Here is a 27,385-nt window from a genome sequence, read left to right as displayed (position 1 = left end):
GAGAAGACTAATACCACTCTTATACTAGAATGTTGAATATGAAGCAACAGCCAGCGGCCTGTTAGCTTAGCTTAGCATAAAGACTGGGACAGAGAGAAACATTGGCTCAGTCCAAAGGTAACACAATCTTCCTAGCAACAAATATAAAGCTCACTTTATTAACAATAACACAGCCTAACAAGTATCTAAAATAAAGCCATTAAAACCAGTAATTGTTTTTATATATTCCAGTTCTCTACAAGTACCAGGCCTAGCCGTTACCACATCTTTTGCAAGTGAAATGTCTCCACCTTGATATTTAGTGAACAGAAATGAGAGATGTGTTGATCTTCTCATCCATTTTTACACAAAAAGTCCGTTATACCGTTAACAATAAAAGCTGTCAGTGTGGTTCAGTAAAGCAGGGTGTACTCTCACAAGCTGTCAAGTGACTGAAAAGTAAGTGGAAATGATGCACTCTATGCCAATAAAACAAACATATTATATTCAAATGGGAATTCAATGAGACAAGTGCTGACTGGAGAAGAAATTATGAAGCTAAACGGCATGAATATACAGTCCCCATGGGCACACACCGGATGATTTTCACTAGATATTGAGCACAAAATGAAACCAAAAGATAAATGATCCATGAATCATAATAGCCAAGATTTTTCCTCCTACTTCAATATTGGAAAGAACCAACACCACAGGATTTGGTGCAATGGGAAGTCTTGGATATCACTAAATGACTCAACGAAAAAGTGTTCCTGATTTTTCTGGGGGGAAAAATCTGAGCATATATCATCCTTAATAATGTCTCCTTCTTTATTCTGTCTACACTGTGGCTTCCTCTCATTACATATCTCCTCTGGCTCTGTTTCCTCCTCTCCCTCCTCCACTCGGTGTTGTTCTGTCTGGCAGCTGTCTGGGTCCACTTGGCCCGGGCTCATATCAGTTAGTTATGGGTCCTGGCGGGTCAGACCCTCGCCCCTGAACACAGACTGACTGGCTGGCCTCATATCTTCACTCAGGACTCAGTGTTCCCGTCCCGCCTCTGCAGCCGCGGTGCTGTCAGAGCTCAGTCAGACAGAGAAGAATGCGGCTAGGGAGCAAATATGAACTCACGCAAACACACATGCACACACACACACACACACACACTCAGATGCAGCTACAGCACTGAAAGGTTATATTTCAAAATGAAAAATATTAACTCAAGTGACTTCAGGCCACAAGGCTTTGATAAAAAAATCCACCTGAATATTTGTAGACACTTTTAGTTTTATATTGAAGCAGACACTGAATTATTTACAATATTCGTTATAATATAATGTACTGTAACATATTAAAATTCAACCTAGCATTTACTATGAAAGAAAATTGAACTAGAACAGTTGGCCCAACAGTTTCGAATGGCCATCACATTTAAGTTCCCCAGAGGACGAATCCTAATAAGTTTATTTGTTTTGAATCCCTAACTTTTACTCTAGTGCCACCATGAGGTTGACATTTGTGGCTTTGAGTAAAATGTCAAGACAAATATTTGATGGATTGTCAGGATATTTGGTACGTCTTTCATGATTTGCAATGATGTGGTCCTCTGATTACATATCACCTTGTAAAATGTGTCCAATACTCTGGGTTATGGGAATAAATACATTCAAAACTAATGGAATTTGTGTCAGCTTAAGTTGTGTTTAGTGGGACCAGTTCATTGTAAAAATGGTCATTGTGAACAAGCTGCCATTAGCATTTAACCGGCCCGAGGCTCTGGAACACTCTGCCCCTCCATGTGAGGTCGGCCCAGACCCTAGGGGTTTTTAAATCTACTCTTAAGACACACTTCTTCTCCCTGGCCTTTTAGTCAGAGCGGAGCACGACTCCTGACTTTTCCCTGTGTTTTTTTTTTTTAAATATCTGTTGTAATTTATTGTCTTTTATTGTGATTATAGAAATGTGTTTTTGTGTGATTGTAGTTATTACATGTACAGCACTTTGGCCCGACCAAAAATCGCTTTTAAATGTGCTTTATAAATCAACCTTGATTTGATTTAACTAGAACTGTGTCTATATAGCAGCCTCAAAGAGGTTAACGTGTAAAGATTTAGCAGACAAAACAATTCATTTGTTTTTGACTTGAATTGTTGCAGGACTCAAGTTGTTGATTGAAGAACTCACATCCTGAAATCATTCTCAAGCATTTAATATTGAAAGGAGCAAAGTTTAGGATTACACAAACGTAATTATTGTTACAATAAACGTACTTCCAGGGCAGAAGTTTTGTTCACCCTACATTTTAGTGGAAAACGTTTTAGAACCCAGGACTGACTGTAGAGTAAGCAAATGTACATTCATTATGTTGTCAATGTGTGGGAAAGTAGCGCTGACCAGTCGTCAGACCTACAAAGGGGCAGGTACAGAGTAACAGCTGGTAAGCCCCCCCCGCCCCCTCCTGAGGAGCCAGAGAGTCTGTCGGCTATCACTGCTCAATGAGGCAGATTTCAGTTGGTCAGGCTAAACAACTCATTCCACAGACACTGCCTATGAGAGCCACTCAGCCTCACACACCCTGAAACAACACACACACAAAGAGAGAGGGGCAGTTGAGTGACGAGGTGCTGAGGGTCATCCCTGAGGTATTAACTACCTTCTTCTAATCCTTCCTTTCAGTTGGGACCTCATTTACATGTCTACTTCTTTGTGTAAATGTTGAAGATCCTTTAGGTAAACAGGCTTTATTCTACTCACCTTAAACAACATGGGTCTGTTTTGTCAGTATTTCTAAGCAAATGTTTAACTTTACTTTAACCGTCTGCCCTTCACAACAAACACATTTCCAGGCAGTAGTTTAAGTTGGGTTCAGACAAAGGTGGAGCCATGTGAAAATGCTGTTTTTATGCAAAAATGACCACTCGGGTTGTGTTTGCAAACTAATGTCTAATCTGACATGAAAGAACACTTTTTAAGCGTTATTTCATCGGACAAATGAAGGTTAGTTGAAAAACCCTCAATGTTACCATCTGAGAAAAGATAAGTGAACTAAGGCGGTACATTTAGGGGATTTTTCCCTCGATAATTACTTTTTCTTGCAAAAAAATTGTCTCCAGAATGTATACACCTTAAAATGCTAACTTGGCGATAAAATGTGTACAGGCGAAACAGAGTTTTGCAAAATAAAAAGAAATGAGGGCCAAGGGTCACAGGGCAGTAAAGTTGGGAAGGATTTTCTGTGGCCGCTAACTTTGTGATTGATCACTTTAAAAGGCGATCTATCCGAGTACACAGAGCAGCTGTTATTGTTGTACGGCTTCATCATGGCAGCACAGTAGCTTCAGAATTACTGTTGGTTAACGGGTAGTAATTACAAGAAGCTGTTATATAAGTATTTGAAACTAATCACCAAAGTCTGACACAGAAACATACATATATGTAAAGACCAACTCATTTGAATTTAGCTGTCCTGCAATTAAGGCCCCGCTCACACGGGACCGTTTGCGTTTATGCACAGTATGCGTATTCAAAAAAGTCTTCCGTTCACATGCATTAGTTTCATTTAACGTGTCTGTTCAAACGAGGCCGCTGGAAACGCTGTAGTACATATGCCGGGACTGTAAGTGGCGCTGTAACTTCCGCCAAAATACACCAAAAGCAGCGAAGAAGAGCAGCCCCAGCAGCCCCCGCCGCAATGTTGCCATGGCTACCCTTCTGTTCATGCCCCGCCGTGTATTTAGCAACATGTAGTTCATGTAATTCTCCATGTCCACTTGTTGCTGATGGTTGTGGTAGAGGAGCTGTATATTTTTGCACTAATATCTGTAGCATGGTCAGTAGCAGTAGCACTAGCAGTAGCTACTGACAGGAGGAAGTGTGTGTGGTGATTGCTGGTATTCAGCGGGATATAGTCATTTCCTCAGCATATGGATAAATGCTACGGGGAAGTTAACTGAAAGAAACCGAATCTGTGGATATTGCATCGACCGACGTCTCCGTGGTGAGGACCCGCTCAGAAAAGAGAGATATTCTCTACAAACACCGGGTGAGATCCTCCTTTGTCAATATAATGGATCAATGCATGAAATCTGACTCTGTTTATTTTGTTTAAGGAGTATATTGGGCGTTAACTATTCTGGTTTGCCTTTTATAATATTATTTCATTCAAGAACCCCTTGTGCGTTTAATTAACACAGCTATTTTTGATAGTTGCTACAGCAATGAGCAGGAGAGGTGCTATTTTTTTTTTTTTTCGCTATTTTTTCAGGAAATATTCGTATAGAGGTGATTACACGGACTCGGTTGACCCCCCACAGCGTTTCGTTTGCAAATCTATCCACCTTGGGACCCGTTATCGTTTGTGGGGTCAGTTTCTATCGGCCCTCGTGTAAATAATAGGGCTATACGCACGCGAAACTATGCAGATACAAGCAGTTTTCTCCTCGTGTAAACGGCGCCTAAATGTAGATCATCCCAGAGATCAGGAGTACACTGACCGATCTGTTGTGTGGCAGTAAAGTTAAGACCATCTATGCAATCACCCATTTAAATGTTGGTATTATAAAACATGGATGCTGTCATTAACCTGCATTAAAGTCATTTCCATCACAACCATCATAAATGCTTTTGGTCAGCTGAACTGTCTGCTGTGATGCAGTTTCTAATCTGAAAAGAGGACACATGTCACTATCTTTTTATTCAATGTGAACAGGGGCCTCTACTTAAAAGATTTGGAAACACCAAAGTAGATGCAAATTGTTTCCAGGTGAAAAGGTAGTTTTAAAATGTGGTCAGCCTTTTATAGACATATTTTTTAGCAATGTTGCGTATAAAAGTGTTGACAGAATTCCATTGTGATTTGCCCTCATATTTGTATTCGGTAATGGTGAATTATTTATGGCATTTCATTTCTTTCCTCTGAAGAAGGTTTTGGTTGTGGAGGACAGAAAGCCAAAACAGGGAAAACATTTCTTTAGTCAGCTTAGCGTTGACATGGCTACAACTTCAGGAATTCAAATTTCAACACAGCAGATTACGCGTTTGTAAATACACCCGTCATTGACATGCACTGTGCTCCTATAAATGTGAACATGACCTCAGGATAGAATAACTTCACAAATAAATGAAAAACACAGCAGAACAACAAGCTCAGACTCAACTTGTTTTTGTTCTTTTTTTTTTTTTTAGACAGGAACAATCATCCTTACATGTCTTTCTTGTCAGCCAGACATAAACACAGCGGATTGAGACAGCGATACTCCTTCTCAGAGCTTTTACTGAGTAATTACCAACTTCAACTACCATCGATGATTCCACACAACATTAATCCAGCCTATGGATTTTCTCGTTGGGAGCTGTATAGCAGAATGAGCACATAAGATGAAGGGAAGCGAAAAGTGGAGAGACAGCTGTTTGTTTGAGCAATGGTACCATCAGGCGGCAGGGACTCCCCGAGGAGACATTGCCCAGATATACTCCTCGCTTCATGTCACCCTGTAGAGCTGAAAAGCACTCAGGTGGCGCTGAGTCAATGTGCACAACACTTTTAAAAAAAAAACAGAAACAAAGAGAAAAACTGGCACAGATGGCTGCACAATCGACATACACCATTACATTGCAGGCACACATCCTAAAGAAGAGATCTCCTTTAAGTTCATACAACATACTGATATGACAGTCTTTTGCAATTTTACTTGAGTTTACATTTCCTTTGAATTGTCTTTAAATTCTCTTTTATCAATGTTTTTCTTTTCCTATCTTTTCTGTTTTATCCGTTTTCTTTAAAACATGATGACTTTCTATTTGTGCCGTAACTGTGAATCACTATGATTCTGAAAAAAGCACTATGATGAATAAAGGATTATTATTACTCATAGACCACACATATTCCCAGTCCAGTTGAAAGCATGAGTGTGTGCTACAGGTAAAGCCCCCTCGCTGAAGGACACGGCGGGGTTATCCACATGGCTCAATGTGTAATTCTACGGCTCTTTGGTCGATTGCTACATTAGCGCTCCAAGGAGCCGAATGGGATTGAGACACAGAGAGAGAGAGAGCACATGGACGCGTGGCCGCTCACCATCCCTCCTCCACATAGGCTAGTGAGACAAATGCCTTGCAGCCCGCCGCCAAGTATAGAACATGAAACACATGATGAAACATGCAATTAAGAGCTTCGGTGCTGGTGAGGAGCGTTGTGGGGAGACTGCTGGTTACATATTTCCTCACTGATTAATGGAGGAGCACTGGGAAGGGCGGGGGTTAGCCAACCCGCCAGGAGTGTTGGGGGTGTTGGGTAACGAGGCGCAGAGGCAGATTTATGTCCTCCCCCAGCCCCCCCACTCCCTCCCCAAGTCCGATATGCCCATGACAAAGTGCCCCCTAGCCCCCCATCCCATCTCCTTGAAATGCCATTTCATGTTCGTGTGTAGCAGGCCAGCAGAGATGGAGGGAAGATGGGCATTAATGCTTATGAGAATTGGGCTTTAGCCCTTTTCGTCTCATGTCCCAATGGCTCTTTGCATGCTTCCCCCGCTTCAGCCCACATCTCCCTCCCATACCTCTCCCTCTCTCACCTTTCTAGACAAACTAATTCTCTTTTCCTCACCTCCCCGCCACCAAATCAGCCATAACTCGCAGCCCTTGACAACACATCGCACCCCCAACACATTCACCTTGATGTCCAATATGTCCCACTTCTTTTTTCTTCAACCAGTCTCATATTTCATTGTTCCTCGTCTCCATGCTCGCTTATTTCATCGGCCCCCCTGTCTCGTGTGTGTGTGTGTGTGTGTGTGTGTGTGTGTGTGTGTGTGTGTGTGTGTGTGTGTGTGTGTGTGTGTGTGTGTGTGTGTGTGTGTGTGTGTGTGTGTGTGTGTGTGTGTGTGTGTGTGTGTGTGTGTGTGTGTGTGTGTGTGTGTGTGTGTGAGAGAGGGATTTACCTTCAGTCTGTCTGTGGGCAGGGCCTGGGCTCCTTTTATAATGACTTCCTGAACCCTCTCAACTGACAGGTCACTTCCAGCCTGCTCCAGACGCTGACTGAAGAAGCCTATCACCTAAAAGGGTCACACAAGAGGAAACAGCCAATTACAATACAGAATTAACATTTTCCAAAAATACATGTGGGCTAATGGTGATGATTTGTAAATAGAGCTTTAAAAAATGTCCTTTAAAAAAAAAAACTTTTCTTCGTCTTCTATCAAGGTTTTTAAAGGACACTAGAAGCTGGTAAACTCAAGACAACATTTCTCATTGTTTCTTTCATTCAATCCTAGAAATTGAAAGCTATTTCTAACCACAACTGTTGTACACTCTGGTTTTTGGAAACCCAATGTTATCATGGATACATTGGTATTTGTGTGTATGTTGGTGCAGATGTAAAACAGAAATTAGAGGCTGTTAACTGCAGTACCAATGTGTTATGTATAGCTGAATTGCATTTTACATTTGCATTTAAAGATATTTAAAGTAGCTCAATTTGCTCAATTTATGTTAAACATCAACTGTAAAATAACATAAATAAACATAAATAGAACTAGTCTCCCAGTTCAAGTATCTTGGAGTCATATTGAACTCGAACTTGACTTTTAAGAAACATATTAAGAAAGTATCCAATACTATTAAATTCAACTTGCAAAATGTTAAACAAATTAGTCCTTTCTTAACTGTCAATGCTGCAAAGTCATACCTCCACTGTATGATTCTATCCCACATTGAATAGTGTTTTACAAACTGGTCGTTTGCTTGTGCCACAAACCTGAAACCAATAGAACAGCTGTACAAGAGAGCTATCAAGGTTTTTGACAGAAAGCCTTATTCATACCACCACTGTGCCATCCTTGAGAAACACCATTTCTTAAGCTTTGACCATTTTAAGTCTTTTAAGAGTATGTGCTTTTTTTTATAAATGTTTACATGGACTGGCCCCCCCCTCCCTTAGGGGAATTCATCCACAAAAAACACACTGGACGCTGCACTAGGTCAGAAACCAGAGGAGACTGTGAGGTCCACCGTAGACGGACCACTTTTGGACAAAATGTCCTCTCCGTTAAAGGCAGCTCTTTGTGGAATAGCCTCCCAACTGAGATACGGGATTGTCCCACTCTCAATAGTTTGAAAGGTCAACTCAAAGAATGGTTGAGAAACAAACAGACGTGCAATCCCCTCTAAATGCACTTTAATACTGGGGTTTCTCCTCTCGCACTTGATGTAGCTCTTTTATCTTCTCCTGCACGTTATATGTCGTTGCTGCTGTATTGTACTGCCATGTCATAAATACTTGTGTATGCTGCTCTTGCTCTTTTTGCATATCATGTATTTTGTTTTTGCTATGTTTGTAAAATGTCATTTTCTTAAATGTGTTATGTGAGGGACTGAAAATAGCTCAAAGCTAAATCTGGCACTGTTACGCTTGATACATTTTAATGTTTTAAGTGTTCATTACTTTGCATTGTTCCTGCCAAATAAACGATTAAATAAAATAAATAAATGTCTGTTTGTTTATTCTTTTTTTCTTTTGTTTAAAAATAATCTTAGCTGGTATATATTTATAAAAATCTACACTCCACTTCCAGTCTAAATCCTTCACCATTAAATCCTGTTCCTGGTTCTTAACACACAGGAACTCATGCCATTTTGATCTCATTGAGGTTTAATATCAATCCTGTTTCCGCCATGAAGCTCTTTGACACTTATAATCCCGCTGTTCAGAGCTGTCACATCGATGTTGCAGCAGCCACACCCTATATGATGACACTGGGAGCAATGTGGGGATCTAAGTTAGAACAAAGTGTCATTGTGCGACATGTAGAGGGCTTCAGTCTGTAAACAGTAACACTGTTACAGACTCGAAACTTAGTGAAAATAAATGGCTGTTTCATTTGAGACAACATTTAGCTGACTTTGCAACAGCTAACAACAAAAATGCATCTATGCTATGCAGGGATGCAGAGCTATGTATATTTAAATGTAAGGGACAAGACTGATTAAGAATCATTGTAAACAGATCTATAAAACTGCATAAAATATGCTTTCAGAGAGGAAAAAACCTCCAAACCAAATTCAAAAGGCTGTGAACATGCGATCGGCTAATATGCCTGAAGGCTACAAACTCAGAAAGTATATACATTTATAGTTGTTCAACAAATTCACCATAGGGTTAGAGCGTGTTTCATCCCACTTAAAAAGAACACTTCACTGGAGCTCAAATTATCTGATGCCTTCTGGGTTTAAGCCCAAACAAGAGATCAAGGAAACTGTATTTTTACGTTTCCACTGCTGTGCTGGATTCTTCCCCTGAGAAATGTTTGATATTTGATCATTAAAAAACTCTAGGTATTACTGATTCTTTTTAATGCTCCTTTTTTTGTCAAACCAACAGTGAAAAAACCGCATCTACAGGCAATGTTTTCTCTGCTCACGCTCTGTGATTGCTTTAGAGAATTCAAACACACCCTGGGAGCCCTCTGTGTGCGTGTGTGCGTGTGCGTGTGTGTGTGTGTGTGTGTGTGTGTGTGTGTATATCTAATACTAATCTCTTCATTAACTCTGAAGGCCTCCCATATGGGGTTAATTTAGAGGAGCAAAAAAGCAACCCCTCATCCTGAATCTCATGCTCACACACAGATTTGCAAGCGCAGGGAAGGCTTCGGAGGATAGCCTTAGGGAGGCTGACTTAACTGAGGGATTCGAGATAGTATGCTTCCCTCATACTTATGGATAACAGCAAAACCCATGGCTATGTATGCAGCATCCCCCATCCCTCACACACATGCTCATACACACCAAAGCTTCCTTTCCTCTTCTTTATGACAACCATGAATGACAGCTTTTTCTCACACTGTTTCTTCCTCCCCCAACTGTCAATGAATATTTGACAGACAGCCTCTCGACACAAGGGGACTGATTAATTCATCAATACTACTTAATCTCACAGGATTCAGCGCGCTGTACACCATGTTAACGATGCAGTTCGCATATGTTCCAGCGCTGCTTGGCTTTTTGAAACTTTCCGTTCAGACGGAGACATTCTGGGAAAATCTGTATAACCTTGATCTATGGAATAATTACCACAAATCAGCCATGAGGAAAAATCGCTACCAAGCTCAAGCTTCTCCAAATTCACTTCTGATATTTGAGTGAAAACTAGGACTGACCGTGTCCAGGTTCTGCATGATGTCCTGGAAGGATGGATGTGTCCTGAACTGCTCAAAGAGCTCCCTCTTGTAGAGCAGCGCGTACACCAGGTTGGGGTTGTGGTGTAGAGAGTTGCTCAAGCAAGAGTTGATGATTTCCAGCATCATGCGGATCACCTCCTCAATCACGTTCAGGTCCTGGGCCTGCGGGGAGAGGAGGATGTAAAGGTTAATTGGTTTGCCACTACACTGGTTTCACTTATAATGGTGTTTTTAAATGATTGCTTCCTGATAGATTGATCAGCAGCGGGGAACGAGAGGTGGAAGAAATGGCAAGGAGGAAGAGAAGGATAAAAGTTGACAGCCAATGTCTTAGGGGGTGGGGAGATAGGTGACCTTGTGAGTCACAGATCAGGTCATGTCGCACTGCGTTTCCTCCTCGGGCAAAGTCAACTGTCCGTAAGTGACAGGTGACAGTTTGGGAGCAGATAGGAGTGGGAACAACAGAGGGAAAGTTGATAACTTATTTACAAAGTTCATCACACAAATACAACAAATAATCATAATAATAAAGAAAAATACAGATACAAAGCATCACAAAGTTTTCAAATTGGTATTCAAATGTATATTTAATATATATTTAAGGTATAATAGCTTTCTTAAAGAAAAAGCTTGATGTTTTGTGTTAAACACCTTCTTGCTTTATGAGTTAAATGAGACGGTCAAAACCACGCTCATGTAAAGGACAAAAACTGGAAACTTTGCAATATTGCAATATTTTCCAATATTATTGGGGAAATCATTTATATATTTTTTGCATTTATTTAGCCAGCAATGTGTTGTAATTTAGCTGTATATCCAAGGCAGCAGAATTACAGAATAAACTTAAATATCTGATTTATTTATATATTTATTTAAGAAAATGCATATAGCAATATTTGCTTATATTGTATATTGTGCCGCCCCTTTGTTGATTTAGAATCAGTCAAGTTCTGGGTCTTGGTTATTTGGAACTCAGTGTATCCGTGAAGACATTTAGATAGACGGATGTCCTCTTAAAAGAAATGTAGTGTAAACAAAAACCCCACAAATACATTAGGGTTACCAGTTTATTAGTACCTAAACAATCTTAAGCAGTCCAATACAGCCATTCAATAAAGTAAGCCCCCATTTGGGAAGTTCAAAACGCTGTTAGTGGTGTTATAAAACCTTTAACCATTCCGCCACTAGTTATAGCATTTAAAGTAGTTGGCCATCAGCCCTATATGACTACTCTAAGAATTGTTGGTAGTTCCCAGGAAATCTGTTTCCTGAGCATTGAGGAAATGTAAGCAACATGATAAAATCTAATCAAACTATCTGCTTGACTTGGGGAACCTGCTGTTTAAGAACAGAGATTCTTTCATACATTGTTCTTTAGTTACTGTGCTCACAATAATCTGTCTACACAGACAGACAGACAGATAGACAGACGCCACCATGACGAGATAACGTCCCGCACGGCTTCGTCCATTGTGGGGTAGAGAGGAAACGGCTGAGAGACTGTGGGAAAATGAATAATCTTTACAAAGATAAAACCACGTAGCAATGAATTGGCGAATAGAGCTCAAGAGATGATGTATGATTTCCCTAAAAAATACAAAACAATGAATAGTAACACGCTTCATCATAATGAAAACAAACACTGCTGGCAAAATCAATGTAGGCATGGTTTGTTGTTTTTCATTTGCCAAAAGGAAAGCAAATAAATATGATTGCCCTACAAGAGTTAACAGCATTTAAAAACTTGGCCACTAACTGCTTTGAAGCTTTTTTGACCTGAGATTGATCTAATAAACTGTATATCTATGTTGGCGGTACAAAGCAAAAGCACAACAGCTAAGCAGAAGCTGAGACAAAAATGCAGACTAAGAGAATGCAGGAGTCAAGAACATTCAAAGTAGCTTAGCCTAATGCCACGGTGCACTAACGAAGTAAGTCCGATGGTAGAAGGACCAACACTGTAACACACACGGAAAAGATTCTCTAACCCTGACCCTGCGTCTATAAGATTACCAGGAATAGCCTGGGCGAGTGCATGCTTCTGAGTTGATCTGATGACGATATTTAAACCAAATCCCCCTTTTACATAAAGATAACAAAATGTTTACATGACTGCCTTAAGACTACTACCCTAGATATACCCTGAACAGGCGACTTTACATTTGAAAAATCGACTTCAATGGTTGAATTCTTTCCTTAAGATACTGTATTTGGGCATTTCTGTTTACACTAATATCAACGCATCTGTAATAATCTGGCCTACTGTATCTAATGCATAATGTAAAACTAAACGCAACACAAGTACTTCATATGGAAGTCTATGAACCAATGGTGGGCACCAAAATGTATTATGGAGGCACTTTTTAAAATAAGTTATTTGCCATAAACAATGAGTGCTCTCGTTAGAATGGACTGGACAACAATGTTTGTGTATTCAACTGCCTTCCTACATTAGAGTCCACTCACAAGAGGACATGATGTTTTCTATAAAACAAATATATTTAAAGAGTAATTATACATGACTGCCTCTTTACTCTGCCTCGACGGTGATAGTTCAGCGCTGATGCATAGCTTTCCTGCAGTGTGTGGGCATCAACTTACACACAAACACACACACACACAAACACACTACTACTCTTCAGCTATTCGAAAAAAATGCAATCTGTGTTATATCGATAAAACGGGCGAAATATATAACAAAACATAATAACTGCACAACTCTTATTTTATAACCGCATGATTGTGAAATCCATAAATACATTCTTAAAAAACGTAATTGACCACAAAAGACCAAACTTTACATCTATCTATGCTTTACAGGAAACCTCGCCTTAGACAGTACTCATCAGCAACTTCCTCTGGGGTTACATCCTGCCTCAATTTCAGGCTTGAAATGAGAGAAGTGTATTCCCTTGGAAGTATTGAAATTCCTGTAAAATACATTAGAATAAGGTGCTGAGCAAGCCAGTTTAATCTTTAATGTGTAGATGTATAAATCAGTAAAGCTTCATGGTTAAAAAGCTAGTTTCCTATGTACTGTGAGCTTTCATACAAAAGACCATAAGACTTGATGTTCTCTTTTATGAGACTTATCCTTAAGGATTCATGTTCATGACAAACATCATTGTTCTGATGGCGACCTGTTTTGACCAAGAATTTGCTAATACCAGCTAAGACCAGATTCAAAACAGCAGCTCAGCCAGACTGCAACAGCAAGCTGATTGGAAGCTGAGATTCCACCTTCAATCTGGGCTAACCATCTGCAACAGAACTGCATGTGGTTGCATTTTACATTACGTCTTTGGTGCCCTGCTTTGGAATGAAGTCCTTATCTTATAAATAACTTTGCTTACCGTGTGGCCTTTTTTTTTCTTTGCTAGAGCCACACATAAGCATACGCACACTCATGCACATGAACATTCAAAATAACCTCCTTAAAGTAGCCAGGGGGATAAGGATGATTATAAATAACTGTATTCTCTTGTGCGTCGACCATGAATCAGGCTTGCCACACGGATGCAATAATGTACTGCATTGATTTCCGCAGGCCGTCGGACGAAGGTGTGCGGCACTTTAACAGGCAGACGTGAAGAACAAGTGGAGGCAGGAGAGCCGGCTATAATGAGGATTGATTGTGCGTCTGGAGGCAGAGCTGGCTCTCTGGGCTCGACTCCTCTGCCTAGCTAGAGCGGCTCCACTCGGTTCGGCTGTGGCAGGCTGTAATTAGACAGAAAGCAGCGACAGATACGAGTGGGAGGAAGAGGAGGTAGAGGAAGGAAGACAGCAACACAAATGGAGGCATAGAAGAAGTGAGTAGGGGGGCTTGATGGAGAAAGTGAATGCGATGAGGAGGAGACAAAAGGAGGAGAGGAAGGCAGAGTGGGAGTAAGGGATGCAGAGTGTGTTTGTTCTTTAGCTCTGCACCCAGCTTAATGAGATTAGCCTGGCAGGGAAAGAAATGCCACACTAGGGAATTCAGGTCACATGAAAATAGGCTAGCTAGACGTCTGCCTGGCCCAGTGTGTATGTTTGTCAAGTGGATGAGATTAAGAGGTCCATGGTCTACTTGAAACCCAGACAGGATTTAAATATTTTGGCTCCTCCTCATCCACTTCCCACTATGTTCTCGTGCACTTGTTTTTCCCAAAAATGCATCCGCTAGACAGCCGAAAAACACCTAACATGTGTTTTGATGACTGCATGAAACCATAACAGCCTTTCTTTTCTTTTCTCGCTCCCCTTCCTCAGTTTTTCCCTTCCCTCCTCCTCCACTTGTATGCTCCTTCTCCTCCAGCCATGTACTTTTTTCCAGCCTGCTGCATTGTCATTTAGTCACAGCCACTCACGCCGCTATTTAATGTCTTCTCTCCACCCAGGAAAACACAGGCCTCAGACATGAGCTGTATCATTAGTCTCAATGATCCTGCCCCCATTGTACTCGTTTCACCATTTATACAAACCTAACAGGAAGACTGTGAATACGCCTGTGTGTGTTTGTGTGTTTGTGTGTGTGTGTGTGTGTTTCCATCTGTCTGATTCTGCTGCTAATTCTTCAAAATGTTTGGCACAAATGTGTTTTGTCTGCAGGTATGTTTGACCTTTGCAATCTGTTTGACAAATAAAATGATAGAGTTTGTAGATGCAATCAGTGCCTGGGAAGGACATTGCCCGCACTTCACAATCTGAATGCGTTTGTGTCTAGCCGTCTATCATACCCAATAATGTTTTTTTTTGCATGTTTGTGTGTGTGGACAGGGTGTTTAGAGACACAGACATGTAAATCCCTGTAAAGTAGGAGCTGGCATCATTAAACCAATAGCTTAGTGATTCCCTGGCTGGCCCTGCTGCTCACTGCAGGCTGTTGCAGGGCAGACAAACCAGACATATTAAGAAAGAGCACTGACAAAGACAAGGACATGGAGATTAACACAGACAGATACACACAGTGAGTTAAAAGCCACGCCTAAGAGACGGATGTTTTCACAGAACACAAAGCTTTAAACGGCAATAAAGAGAATATTTGCACCTTTTAAAATCGTTGATGCGATATGATAACAGGCAAAAACAGGAAAGGTTTTAATAAGAAAAGTAGATGAGGGAAAGCATGAAGAGAAGAAAAAGCACCACGTCGACAGACAGCGAGGGTCAGACTGGCTGAGCAGCCCCGTCTTTTGGAAGTTTTTTTTAAATGGGTCATTGTCTGACCTGCTTATGGTACCACGGCCATGTCATGATCAGACCATTTTTTGTAGTATTGTGCCTCTTATTACCACATAGCCTTACAAAACATCCTTTGTTTCACAAACACACACAGAATGAAGCAAAAGACGGTACTACAACATCAACAATGCAATGTGTCTGTCTCTGTTTAGGAAAGAATGTGTTGGACAATCGCTGCATCACTGTCTGTGCGGAGGGGAAGTCCAGCCAAATCTGCAGACAGACGCCTTATTAACAGATTAAATTGGCACACTACCTCTCGGAGACTTGGCTAGCAGTAACAGCAGGGGGGCAAAGCCGCCGTGATGTCAATGATGACGCGAGTAATAATGGTAAAACGGATGAAGGCAACAGCTGCAACAGCACCCTGGCGGAAAGGTGGGCACGACTAATTGATCGGATGCTAGCTGCGCTCTGTTTTGCTGCGCCTCAATCAGAAAAGACCAGGGCACAGCGGGACTGCCCTCATTATCATTTGGAAAGCAGACAATCATTAAGACCCCAGAACACCTGCTGCCTGCATGGGGTTGGCACTCCTACTGCCCAAGAATAAACACAGAAGAACTCAGAGGCAGAGCAAAGGAGAAGAGAAGATTAGAGGCTGAAGGATATGTAAAGAGACACGCTAACAAGTTAAGTCACAACTAGGTCTTGAAGCATCTTCATTAGGCAGGTGAGGAAGACATTTGGGGAAGATAAGAGACTAAATAGGGGAGTCAGTAAGTCAGCTCTCAGCAGGATATTGACTTAATGAGAGGAACACTAGGGGACATTATATTGAAACTGAGAAGATAACATAATAAGCAACATAAAGGGTGGCATCCGTCTTAGAGGTAGCATATCATTTGTGAAGCTCGACCTCATTATAAAATATTTGATTCAGTGTTAACCTTTCTAAAAACAACTAAGGAATTGGTTCTTAAACCTTGCATGTTTTATTTTTACAGGGGAGAACCATGGCTTCATTAAACCCCATTTACTGTGGGTTGTTACTAAGTGAGTGTTGTACAGCATCGTGTTAACAAAGGGCTGCTTAATTGTTGGTGTGTTGTCCAATTTGATCACGGAGTGTCTAGGCCTATATCAGACACAGAATGTAGAAGAGAAAGTATTTTTGCTACTTTGGAATTTTTAAAAAGGCAGCAAGAAATGTATCTTCCATTGCAGTAATCATAAGAGGAATATGGAGTTTGTGTTACAAGATCTACCAGGGATGGGGAATGTGATGATCAACGCAGGCAAAACGGAGAATAAATCGTGCACATCGATACAACTTTCACAGGTGTAGGATCAAAACACCCACCTTGTACCGACAGCTCTCATTGTCTATGAGTGACTAAGATCTTTTTTAGATAGAAACAGCAATGAATTCAAAAAAGAGGGAAACATACCAGTTTTTTACTACTTCTTACAACATCAACATCAATTCAGAAGAACCTGATATGACAACCTAGATATTAATCCTCCTCATGCCTCACTGCAAGGCTGAAAAGTTAAATGCATAGGCGCCCTTTACCGTCCTCTTTTCTCTCTTCTTCTTCGACCCTCTGGGTATTTCCACGTAGAATGACAAGAAGCACTGTGTGTGTGCGCACTGTAACCTCTGATTTCAGGGAAAGCTTTATGAGAATGTACATCAGTCGTGCGGGGGGGAATTGGTTCTACATCAAAAGACTATAAGAAATGTGACAGCATCATTCATACTTCAGTCAATCATTCCCTGCCATGTAAACCATGTATGAAGGGAGACACTGATCTCTGCCCCTGCACACAATGTTCAGCTAGAGTCTCCATCAGCACGGTGGAATTCAAAGGAAGAGAGAGGGAAGAAAGGGTGAGGCCAGGTGATTAAACTCCCATATTTAACAATCCCAAGACTAATAAGTAGCAGTAGTTGAAGCCTACACTGAACATAATCATGTCAAATAAAATATTCAGAGGGAAGAAAGATCAGGAGAGGACATAAAGTATGGAAAGGCAGACTGGAAGTGAGAAACACTTTCTTATGATATAAAGTAATACATTCTCTATAAAGTTTTCCAGCAATGAAAAATATTTGTTGCATTTATAAGCACAACACACAACATTAAAAGGGTTTACATATAACTATAATGTAGTTGTTGTAGCAGTAGTGTTTAGTAATGTATTCATTGATGACTACTCCTCCTATGAGCATTAAGTGGGGGCTGCTGCATGGACAGATAATACATTAGTTGTAATATTATTAATAACATGTATTTATAGAAGAAGTTATATATATATATTCTCATTATTTATTTTTTACAAATCACGTACATGTAACTGTTAAAATGTATTTGTAGCTGCTTATAACTACATTATCACATTTTATAAACAATGTATTGCGTATAAAATTGTGTTTATACTTTTACATTAACACAAATATTTGATAGATTGTTGATTTGTTTGTTGATAGATTTGTGACTAGACTTACAATAAAGAAACAACAAAACGTTATGACTAAGACGTAAAAAATGAGTGTGCTAGGCAATTTATTGGTCTGGCTCTTAATGGGACTTTGAAGGCAGCATTTATTTACTGGTGGGTATGACTATTTTTGAGTCATCTACTGACAATGTAAAACACCTGTAGGCAAGGCAAGAAAGAATGCACCCTAAAACAAGATTGTCTGATGATGGTACATTAATCCACTTTCAAAAGTGTCAGGATGAATGGGAAAAAAGCCTGTGGATTTTGCAAAACTGTTTTGTACCTAACATGAAAGTGGCAAATTCCTGAAAAAACCTGATAACAAACAGTAGGCATAATGTTTATTATCTGTCATTATATCTTGGGGCTCTGTTTTTTCCCTAAACAAAGGGAAGGGTGCTACTAAGCTAATGCATGCGTCTACTCTGGCTATTAAAAAGAGATCACAGATTGTGACTCAACCAGAGTTCATAAACACATAGACAGGGTGGTCCAACATGCTTCTGGCTTTCTGTGTGTGCGCACGTGCATGTGTGTGTGAGTCTCTTCCCAGAAATGTGCAGCAGTAAACAGAGGAAGAGGCACAGAAGTAACATTACCACTGGCTGGGAGCATAAACACAGTGACACACACAACGCAATGCAATGCAACACAGCCCCATACTTATTTTCATACACATTTGTGGGTAAAAGCACATACTGCATGTCACTGCACATATCTCCAAGGGCAAGAAACCATGTGCAATCAGAGGTGCAGAGAGCAATTGTGGGGCCCCCCGAGAGAGCTGCCCTGCTTGGACTGGGAGCCTCTGGCTGTCCCCCTGGGGCTGAAGGAGGCCCTTACCCTTCACTCTTTCCTCCATGACACTAACCAGACACAGCAGCACATACACATTCAGGGAGGGGGGGGGGGGGGGGCGGGGGCTCTGTGTGTATACGTATATATGAGAGAGACCAAGAGGCAGACATCAAGAGGGAGTGAAATGAAGGGGGGACAGAGAGAAAAAAGCGGGAGACGTTAACACATACGCTGAAAGCCCCCCAGCTTTAACTCGCAGCTTAGAGCATTTGTTGACGTTTTTTCATATCCTCCTCTCAGTCTCTTCCTCGTAAAAGAGAGCAATTACATGTCCAGGACAATCCCACATTAAACAAACATTAGTTCTCTCTCCAGAGCCAGACTCAGCCAAATTACATTGTTTCCAGATGCCCATCACAAGCCCACCCTCTCTCTTCAAACCCGCCCTCATCTCCTCTCCTCCTGCTGCTGCTGCTTTACTTCTCCTCTCTCTATTGTTCTTATTTTCTCGTCTTTATCTCTCCCTATAGTTCCCTAAACCTCCCAAGTTAAGATGTGAGTTTGTGAATAACAGCCGAACAGCCTGCTTTCAATTACACCGCCACATCCAAGACCACTGAAGAGGGAAAGGAGGGCCAGAGATGGAGAAAACAACTTGTTTTAGATGTCACATCTCTATACCGATGATGGACAGTAGACAGTGTCTGAGGTCATTATAACTGGCCAGATAGGGAAAGCCATGCATAAGGTTTTAGTTTGCTTATTGGTGACAGGGGATAGAAATAAATGCTCAGCGATTGTTTAGCTTGTAGATGACACTATCAACCATAACTTCAATAAGCTTCCTTTCCTACTTCAGTTGTAACAGTTAAATAGCTGTTTATTTTTCATCTCGGATCTCATTCTTCCGTTGATCTAAACAAATTAGTCAGCTATTTGCTTCAACAAATGCAACAACAGTCCAAGTCCTTAACAGCGTATACACAAATTGCACAGCATGAACATCCTGACACAGTATCTGCAGAAAATAAATAATACCGTGTTAAATAAACTGCAGGGTAATGGGTCAGTTCTGTTGTTTCTTTAAGTCTTTTATGAAGGGATCTCATCAGAAAAGGTTATTACTATGTATGATAAAGAAAGCTATCTTAATATGTCATGTTGGGTTCTGGAGATAAAATAATAAAACATTCTTAGTAGCAGCCCTTTTGATAAGGTTTACATTTGAAACCCTCTTAACATACCATACTTCAATTCTTCGCAGTGACATTTTAAAGTTAATGCTAACTTTAGCATCCTTACACCCACACATAGACAATGCTAACATGTTGAGCAGGTTCACCATCTTAGTTAGCTGTAAACAGTATTCTATGGGAACCAATGTCACATTAAGTTAGTATAGTCTAAGCTCAAAGATAACAGCGGTATCAGGAAAATGGACCAGTTCTTTCTTAATAGTCTATGACCCAGACAGGATGTCAGACACTGTTCTTGGAAAAGAAAAACCTTATTGTAAAATTCCCATGAAATAATCCCACTGAAAATGTGACACATGCCATTGAGCAACACACTTGAAGTCTACCAAAAGCAGCAACACTGTGTAGTCTGACCGCTCAGTGTGTGTGCGTGCATTTGTCTCATTTGTTGTCACTATTATTAAATTCACTCTTGAGTGCACTCTCCTATGGAAACAGCTGGTTGGGCGGATATATTTAACAGAGAAGATATAATCAAGGCAAACCTAACTCTCTTTATGTCATTCTTTTACATTTTTTGTCATATGATGTGGACATTTATGCATGTGTGTGTGAATAAAACAGAGCATTAAAAGAAGCCCTGAAGGGAGGACTCATCAAAACAAAGCTGAATAATTGCATTTTATATGTTTTTATGGGTGTGTGCGTGTATGTTTGAATTTGTTTGTGCATTGATGTCTGTTTGTAAGGGCAGCTCATCAGACAGCAGCTACATGGTTGAAGAAGCACTCAAATACACTCACGTTTCCACAAGACCTAGGGGCATCTATGGGGACCTCCCAATACATCTCCAACCCCCAAACACACGCACACACTAACACAAATATGTTTACGCACACACACACTTATCTCGGACCGAGCAAATCTAATGAGACAGCCAGACTATGACGTGTACAGACAAACCTGAAGGCAGAAGTGCCTGAACACAAACACAGACAGTAATAGAGTCAATAATAAACAGAGGGTACCCAGTGGTCAGGTGTGTTGTCCAAACAAGATCCATTGACCACGACTGCATTGGGACAACATCATTTTGAATGTATATTAGTTAACGCCAAACTCTTATTTACTAATGTTGTGCTGTTAAGATTTCAATTGTTCTGTTTCAATATTAGTGTGTTGCCAAACAACAGCTGAGAAAATCAATATGACTTTCACATCTGTATTCTAAATATGTAGCTTCAGCCAGCAGCTGGTTAGTTCAGCTTCAAATTAGACTGAAGTCTTCCGACCAGCACCTCAAAAGCTTTCTAATTAAAATGATGTTTTAATGATCTTTAATTTAAACTAAAAATATAAATAGTCCCCTTCATAAGAATTAAGCTTGCCGTCTCGATCTTCTTTTCCAATTAGCAAGAAGGCGAATAAGTAGAAATGTGTTAAATCTGTGTTAAATGTATGTGTTAAAAAGACAACATTTCAATCTGTTATCAGTAATTGGAAAGAAAATCTAAATAAAAAAAGCATCCTCTTTTTATTTAGCCATTTAAGATGTCTTGTTTCATCTCAACTATTAACATCTTTTAGTTTAATTTAAACAGATTTTTATTTTAATCTATTGTCAGTAGATATATTTTGTTACCTATAGAATATTTGATATCTCCTCCCTCCTAAAAATGTTATTGGCAGCATATTCAAACTCACATTGTTCTATTCATCCTGCATTGTTAACGCCAAGGCACATTGAAATAGTGTTGATAGCAACTTGATATATCTATGTATGTTTTTATTTCATTATCTATTTGTGTGTGTGTTACTCACATAGTCGGGCAAGGCAGTGTCGTCGCCCTGTCTGCCTCTCAGAGACTGCGTCGCCTGCTCCAAGACCTTGTTGTGCTTCTTTGAAAGCAGCGCAAACAAACTGCAGGAGACACAGAGAGGGAATACATGAGTGAGAGCAGCATCGACAGATGAATAATACACTTCACCAAAAGAAACCAAATACAGTCGTCACATTGCACCATGTCATAAATGTGCTGTAAATACTCCAACAGTGACCTTTACTCAGCTTAACTGAGGAGAGAAGCCTTTATTAAAAACAGATTATTATTAGAGACCAGCCTGTTTTGCTTTATAAATGAGGCCATTCAAATACTGAATAATGATTTATTGTGAAATGACAAAAATAATCATGAAAAAGGCAGGAGAGATTTAAAAGAATTATGTCTCCAATTACTAAATTATATCTTGTTTAATTTACCATCAGCTTACAATCAGAACTAGTTTTTTAATAACTTGGCTATATTAAGGCCTGCGTAGGTCACAGCCTTGTTTACTCCGTTGAAAATTGCCCGTCTTTTTTTCATGTACGTGTGTGTGGATGTTCTGCGCTTTGACCCACAAGATAACTGACTTGCTTTAACCTTATTGTGTGTGTGTATGGTTGTCTGCATGGGACTGCATGATTGGATGTGATTGCTGTACACATAGACAGAGTACATCAAGACTATGTATGTTATTTATGCTTGGGTAGCAATGAGGTGGGTAATACAAACACGCATGTACCCAAAATAATACAAGAAAACAATATGATTTGTCTACAAATACATTTGATCTTGTCATCTTATTTAATCCAATACTGAGTCTTGCTTGTCAGAGTCTCCTATCGTATTCATTGCAGTGTTTATCATAATTATTAGTGACCTTCTGTTTTAATTACAACTTTTTAATAGTCTTTCCAGGCCCCCGAGGCTGTTGAATGTTTAATTTGTGTGTCAATTAAGGAAATAAATTGCAGAATAGATGAAATTCAATGACAGCAAAGGGATAGGGAAATTCAGATGCAGAGCTCAGCTAAGCCCCATAAAGCTACACCTGTCCATCTGTCAGCAGGGGGAAACACACACACACACAATCCTTCAGCATTCTTTCTGCAGGCTAATTGGCTGAATGATAGCTGAATGGAGATATCTGAGCAGCTATGAGGAGGTCTACTTGTTATCTACAGACCTAATGTCAAAGGTCCTATTAGCCATGACTACTTAATGGGACCTGTTGTATTATCTAGTCAGTTTTTCTTATTCTAAATGAGACCACCGAGCAAGTTCCACCTGGGACATTTGCCCACAATTACATCCCTCATTTTTGGAGAGGCAGTGACGGACACGGCCCGGGGATCAGCGACACAGAAAGTCTTCAACACTGCTGGCCTGATCCCAAAATCAGTTATGAGCCTGCAGTAATGACAGACATGGTCTCCACTGACACACTGGTGATGTAAAGGTGCTCTGTCTTTACCAGTTCAAAGGATTACCCTCATCCGGACAGACGCAGTGGGTGGTTACGAGCTGACTACATGCATGTTCTCACATTTATTTGAAGGCATGAGCGACTGCAAATAATTTATTTTATTAACAAATTGGGGAAAAAATGTCTTCTAGACTGTTGGTCAGATCATAAAAGCTATTTTAAATGTCACACTGGGCTCTGGAAACCTATTCTAAAAATATTTTAGAATAATACAATTAATAAAATATCTGATGGGTTTATTGGACACATGAGTATTTGTGGTGACAGAGGAGACTGTGGATACTGAGGACAGAGGAGCAATGCAGCACAAAGGGAATATTGATGCTGAGAGAGAACATATTGTAAATAATAAGGAAAGATGCACACTGGTGGGGGAGGCAATTCAAACCCACTGTTGCCTCTAAATAAACAACACCAACTGTGATTCTCTCCGAGAGTCTATTATGGAGCAGAGTTCAGCACTGCCTGGCAGACATTTGGAAATTCCTGGCAGGAAATTCCCCTTTATCAAGCCAGCCAGTTTAGCCCAGCCCTGGCCATCATACTCATTATTATTATCATCAGACATGGAGTCAGTTGCTCTACATCACCACAGGATAGACATGTACACATTCACAGACAGAGTTCTTCTCTGACTCAAAACACCAGAGAGTCACAGATATGGAGAGACACACTGGCAGCGAGATAAGAGGATCCTTGAGTGTGTGTGTGTGAATGCGTCTGGAGTTCATAAAGTCATTCACTTCCTCACGTCCCAAATCCTTCCCCTCAGTTACCTTGTGTTACATAATGTTGTGTTACGTTACTCTCTACACAAGCACACTCTTCTTCTGCGGCAGCCACTGTCAAGTTACTATAACGGTCATTAAAATGAATGTGTGCTGTGCTTGCATTTAAATACGAACTTCCATCCGTGTCTTAGGACAATTTATTTGTATATTTAAGTATCTTTGCTCACACAGACAAAGATTGTGTCAGGTCCTACTTGCTTGTTAGATGTGGTATACACTACGTATGCTGTTGATTTCAGTACATAAAACTACAAAATGTCAGAAAGGAAGTTCACTCCAGTGCTACAGCTCTTTTCTAGGCAGACTTTAACCATATTCAAGCTCCGAGGAAGGCCTCTGGCCAAAACACATTTACGTCTTTGATGGTGTGCCAACTCTTCCACTTGATTATTGGATTCATATATTTAAGTACCCAGTTTCTCTTTTTTATTCAAGTTCTCAGCCATAAAGGAAGCGCATTCAGCACAGTTTAGAGTTAGTAGAGGTCGGAGATGTGGCAATGATATGAGACAATTTTCTCTACAGTCAGCAACTTTGCCATACCATTTATACTGTGGTAGTCATTTTTTATCATCCCTAGGTGTATTAAACCATTGAAACGTTCAAGTGAAAGAGCAAGACTGTTTAAAGGGAATATTGGATCCTTGTGACTAAGTGACTGAGGGACTATAACGTGACATTTAATCCACTAAATTAACCGAAGAAATGCAGCTCTGGTTATTTTATACGTTAACAGTTCCTTCATTTATCATGTTTAAATATGCATAGATATTGTGATATAAATTATATTACTTTATGCATATCGCCCACACTTAGTTGGAGGATATAAAGACTGTCAAATGAAGAGGTCAAGATTCAGACTCAGTAACCACAGTAATTAAACAACTTTACTATTAGTTTCAAACCAGAAAACAATAGGTCAATTATAAAAAGGAAGAAAAGAAGAAGAAAAACTCAAAATAAACATATTATATCATCATCTGTCCGACTCATTGTACAGTATGTCCTCACCTGATGATGCGCTGGGCAGCGTACTGGTGGAGACAACGAAACTGGGCTGACATGTTGGCAAGGGCAGCGAGACAGTTGGTGTGGAGGTACTTATCCTGCGGAGGATGCACAAACATACATAAACATGTTAATAATGTTACTGCAAAGCAACAAATTACTCTGTAGTATCAATCTTTAGGGTTTCATCGTAACAAAAGCCATATGGAGGATGTGGATGTGAATAATTACAGTTTGAATAATTACCATTTGGTTTCTGAATGCACTGCTGTTTGGAAACTGTGTGAATTAATCCGTATTAAACGTACCCTTGTGCGTGTCATGTTGAACTGGATGGTGCGGATGACCACCAAAATAAGCAAACTGCCAAGTGAGATCTCTGTCAATGTTCTCTCCGTGTACCATGTGATGTTCTTCAATTCCTGTGAGAGGTAGACACAAAGAAATGAGACATGACTTTTGAATCCATCAGGAATTATTTACAATTTCCCCTGCCATTGCAAGTAAATAAAGGTTTCAGTGACATTGCATTGAATGTACACAATGTGTATTTCAGTTGTGTCTACCCACCACTTCATGGACAGAGCGATTGAAGGCGTCGTCCTCGGTGAGGATGAGGAGGATAATGAGGGCCATGTAGACATGATGAGAATTTCTGTTTTCCACGTGGTAAAGGATCTCGAGGATGGGCAACACCTGAGAGGAAGATGGGAGAGCAGAAGGAAGAGCTGAGCATGTGTAGGTGTAGTCGCAGGAAAAACATTCATTATATCCTTGTTACAAGATTCCACAAGCAAACAGCCTGAAGGGACAAAAATGTAAATATTAATCCTCCTGCAACAAGAAACAACTAAAAAAGCTGAATTCATTTTCTACAAAGCAAAGGTATGCACAATTAAAAAAGGTATTCCTTGTGTTTTTCTTTTCAGTGAAAGGGAGCTTTTGTTGTCTAGCCTGGGGGCTTTGTTAAAGTAGAATCCATCAACAAGTCAAATACAATTATATTTTTACTAGGGCTGCACAATATATGTTTTTGTTTTATATCGACATTGTCATGCAATGTAATTTTGCACGATATTGCATTCAGGGATCATTTTAGTTAGTTGAAAGAGGATAACAGTAGAACATTGCACTTTACCATGTGGCTATTATTCTTTCAGTTATTGGAGCCTTTTGTATTCTTTCTATGGTAAGTAATTTCGTTTCATTTGTTCTTCAATTCAACAAGCATTTGTTGTATTATTTAAAGTGTGTTACTATAGAAGTGTTAGTATCAAGTCAAAATCTAGAGTCCTGTATACAAGCATATTACAAATGTTAAGTAAAAAGTAGAAAAACAGCAATATAGAAATATAGAAATATAGACATGATGTCAGAATAAAGGAGGGAGATAATAAAACAGTAAAAGCAGCACTGCAGATGCCCATTGTGAAGATATTTACATTATTTACTAATTCATGGCTGCTTCACTATAGGCAGAGGCAGATTGTATATTTAGATATGCAGAACAGATGGTAAAAGTGATCCGCGAACGTCAACAGTGGCAAAAGATTGTCTACTCAGACTCATATTGTCGGAGTGAAAGCAGTTAGTAGCTAGCATGCTGAGCGATGAACCCTCACAGATGCAGCGTTAGCTCATTACGCCGCCGTGCAGCCGTGCAGCCGTGCTTTGTTATGGCTAGACTCATTAGTAGCCCCCTACATAATAAACTCAATCTAGACTTGCTAATGGTAACATTTTAGAATAGCAGCTATAAATGATAAATAACACAGAAAGGTCATGCTGATAGAAATAAATCCTTTTAATTGACCTGCGTTCTTTTAGAATATGATGTCTATTAAAGTAATTTGCTGCATGTGTTTGCCGAATGCCATGAATCTTTTGTTGCAATGTTTAACAGACTACTTTTTCAACCGCTTTCTAAAAAAAAAAAAAAAAAATGTAGTGTTGCACTGCACGAAAAGCCTCACATGAATGTCTACAATGTTCATACATGATACCATCTGACATGCTGGTCTACAGATTGATTTTCATTCACTAAATGCCACAGTACATTCACTCGGCTCTAAGGAATAACTGGCACTGTCACACATGGACCGGATAGCACCAGCTGCCACTGTATACATCCTCTCTGCTTTCCAAGCCATAGCATTTGGTCCAAGATGAAACGATTTCATGGCCATACCCATGTGTGTAGGAAGGACTGCATAATGTGTTTTGTTGAGGATTGCCAAACAACCCAGTGTTCTTTGCTACTGCTATTTCCATAAACTACAACAGAAAATATAATTAGGTTTTTAGGTTAGATATCTGAATGTAGGTTTGTGGTTAACACAAGCCTAAGAGATTTTAATGCGTTTTACTATGACACAAAATACAAAAGTAAATCCTGTTGTGAATTTTAAGCTTGTATATGTCTTATGAAAGGATGGCAAAATGAGAATACAGGGTTTGTTGGGAGACG

The 27,385-nt window shown here is 40.1% G+C and overlaps 1 protein-coding gene across 2 annotated transcripts in view; it reads right to left on the bottom strand.

The window, feature by feature from the left end:
* Positions 1–27,385, bottom strand: part of dym (dymeclin) — a 51,715-nt gene that overhangs the window by 4,840 nt on the left and 19,490 nt on the right. For both annotated transcript variants that reach the window (XM_034123222.1, XM_034123223.1), the window contains exons 11-16: positions 25,489–25,614; positions 25,227–25,340; positions 24,922–25,016; positions 21,632–21,731; positions 10,128–10,310; positions 6,915–7,028 (exon numbers count right to left, since the gene is read on the bottom strand). In XM_034123222.1, coding sequence (XP_033979113.1) covers positions 6,915–7,028; positions 10,128–10,310; positions 21,632–21,731; positions 24,922–25,016; positions 25,227–25,340; positions 25,489–25,614 — 732 coding nt within the window. The remainder of the gene's footprint in view (positions 1–6,914; positions 7,029–10,127; positions 10,311–21,631; positions 21,732–24,921; positions 25,017–25,226; positions 25,341–25,488; positions 25,615–27,385) is intronic.

Source organism: Trematomus bernacchii, unplaced genomic scaffold (assembly GCF_902827165.1).
Source record: "Trematomus bernacchii unplaced genomic scaffold, fTreBer1.1, whole genome shotgun sequence".
In the NCBI taxonomy this organism is placed as follows: domain Eukaryota; kingdom Metazoa; phylum Chordata; class Actinopteri; order Perciformes; family Nototheniidae; genus Trematomus; species Trematomus bernacchii.
The sequence above is the reverse complement of the archived record's forward strand: the minus strand, read 5'-3'. Positions and strand labels throughout refer to the sequence as shown.